This window comes from Alligator sinensis, unplaced genomic scaffold (assembly GCF_000455745.1).
Source record: "Alligator sinensis unplaced genomic scaffold, ASM45574v1 scaffold1_1, whole genome shotgun sequence".
Classification (NCBI taxonomy): domain Eukaryota; kingdom Metazoa; phylum Chordata; order Crocodylia; family Alligatoridae; genus Alligator; species Alligator sinensis.
This window is the reverse complement of record NW_005842556.1, coordinates 36,421-38,502: the sequence shown is the minus strand read 5'-3', so window position 1 is coordinate 38,502 and position 2,082 is coordinate 36,421. Positions and strand designations below refer to the sequence as shown.

Here is a 2,082-nt window from a genome sequence, read left to right as displayed (position 1 = left end):
GATTTTATTTATTTATATAATAATAATAATAATAATTATTATTATTATATACTAATAATAATTCCTCTTATTATTATTAGCACTATTTTCTGGAAAAAATAAATTATTGAAACAAAGGAAAAATACAGATAGGTTTTCACAGGTTTGAACAGTGCTCAACCAGCTGTTCACATTAGTTGACATTGAAGAAAAGTGGGACAGCAGAATTATTTACATTCTAGTAACTCCCACACTTTACACATGGTAAAAAGAAGCTATGAGGAAGTGTCGTGGAAGCCTTGAGATAAATTGTGTTCAGCAAAGCAAAGTGAGCTGTAAAACAAATGAAAAAAATAGGCAGGCCCACTGAGTATGTGCAACTTTTGAACACAAGTCATCTGGGAGTCATTACACAGGGTCCTAGCACTTTAATGATCCTAGCTATCCTTAACCTAGACTGGAATCTGTGCCATCACAGCAAGGTCTCTTTGTAGTGAAAAGTGACTGGCCCATCCCCGCCAGAGTTAGGCTGACAAACATCTCATTCTTTGGAAGCAGAAAGCTGTGGCTCTTCAGGTCCGAGACTTAGAAATAGACAGGATTTCCAGCCTCCTGACTCCCTTTACAAGGCTGATGAATTGAACCTGACGCCCTTGCATATTCTCTCAGAAATGATGGATACAATGAGCCTAGAAAGAGAAGACTGCAAAATGCCCAGAAGCAAAGACAGTGTCTGACTTAACCATTTCAGATCTGGAACTAGACCTACTTCCCTGCTCCACTAGAGAAGCAGCACCTTCAGGTTTGAAATTCTATTGTCTGTTTCCTACACAGAGAGGTTGAGAGTAAAGGATACAGTTACAGAAGCAGCCTCTTTGTTTTGGGGCTTAGATACAGTTCCTCCCCCACCCCCCAGACTCCATAACAGATGGTGAAATTCCTTTACTGTCTTCCTGTTTTGTTGTGTTTTGCTTGCGTGTGTGTGTGTATGTGTGATTGCATAGGATCATAGGAATGATAATCCTCTTTTTACCTCCAGACAGCAGTTCATGAGCAAAGATTGTGCATTACCATCCTGGCCAGTTTGTATTCTGGAGTGTCTGGGAGGGAGTGTGGGCAGAGGGCCAGATTGCTGAAGTAGGGCTCATGATCTATAGGTTTTCCTGATGAATTGCTTTGGGCAGAATCGTATTCACGTACTGGATGACCAAAATGCAGCTTGTGACCAGCTTGGAGTTACCCAAATCAAATGTAGGAACTATTCTGTTACCTACTCTGTGTAGACAAGCGCCCCCCATTATAAGAATGCAAACTCCCTCTGGAGACAGGCAGATGTCCACTTCCCTATAACTATCATGGGGGCACTTTTGTGGCCAATACGGGTAGTTGAATTACTCCTACTCTTCAGTCATGTAGCTCAGAATAGGTTGCAAGAGGCACTTTGGTCACCCAGTATTGGAATAGATTTCTTCCTTTCTGTTCCTCAGTTTCCCCATTTGTAAAAGAATCCTTAGGTCTTTGGCAAAGCCTTATGACATCTGATGAGACCGTTGTAACTTTTATATAACCGTTATATAAAAGTCAGCGATGATTATTTAGAAAGCTGCCATTTACAACAAAATAATTGTTATAGGCAGCCCCATCATATATGGCCTGAACAGACACAAAATCTGTCAACCTGATTTACTTTATGGAATTTCAAAGTATTATTCCTTTAACAATCAAATTCTTTATCCCTGCAGACACAGAACACTATGGTCCTTGCAATCTCATGCAATGGCTGGGGGAAATTACTCCACAGTTACCCACTTCATCCTTCTGGGATTAACTGACCGTTCAAACCTGAAGGTCCCCCTTTTCATGGTATTCTTTGTGATCTACACTATCACCGTTTTGGGGAATCTCGGGATGATCTTGCTGATCAGGTTCAATCCCCAACTTTACACGCCCATGTACTTCTTCCTGAGTAACTTATCTTTTATTGACCTCTGCTATTCATCTGTCTTTGCTCCAAGATTGCTGTTTGACTTAATTGTAGGGAGCAAAAGGGTTTCTTATGGTGCCTGTATTGCTCAGACTTTCCTCTTTGGTACCTTTGTGTCC

General features: G+C 40.9%; 1 protein-coding gene across 1 annotated transcript in view; it reads left to right on the top strand.

The window, feature by feature from the left end:
* The first annotated feature begins 1,752 nt into the window (after positions 1-1,752).
* LOC102370253 (olfactory receptor 1052-like) overlaps positions 1,753-2,082 on the top strand; it is a 973-nt gene continuing 643 nt past the window's right edge. Inside the window, 1 exon segment of the mRNA XM_025213884.1 lies at positions 1,753-2,081. Within this exon segment, the coding sequence (XP_025069669.1) occupies positions 1,756-2,081 (326 nt within the window). The 5' untranslated portion in view covers positions 1,753-1,755.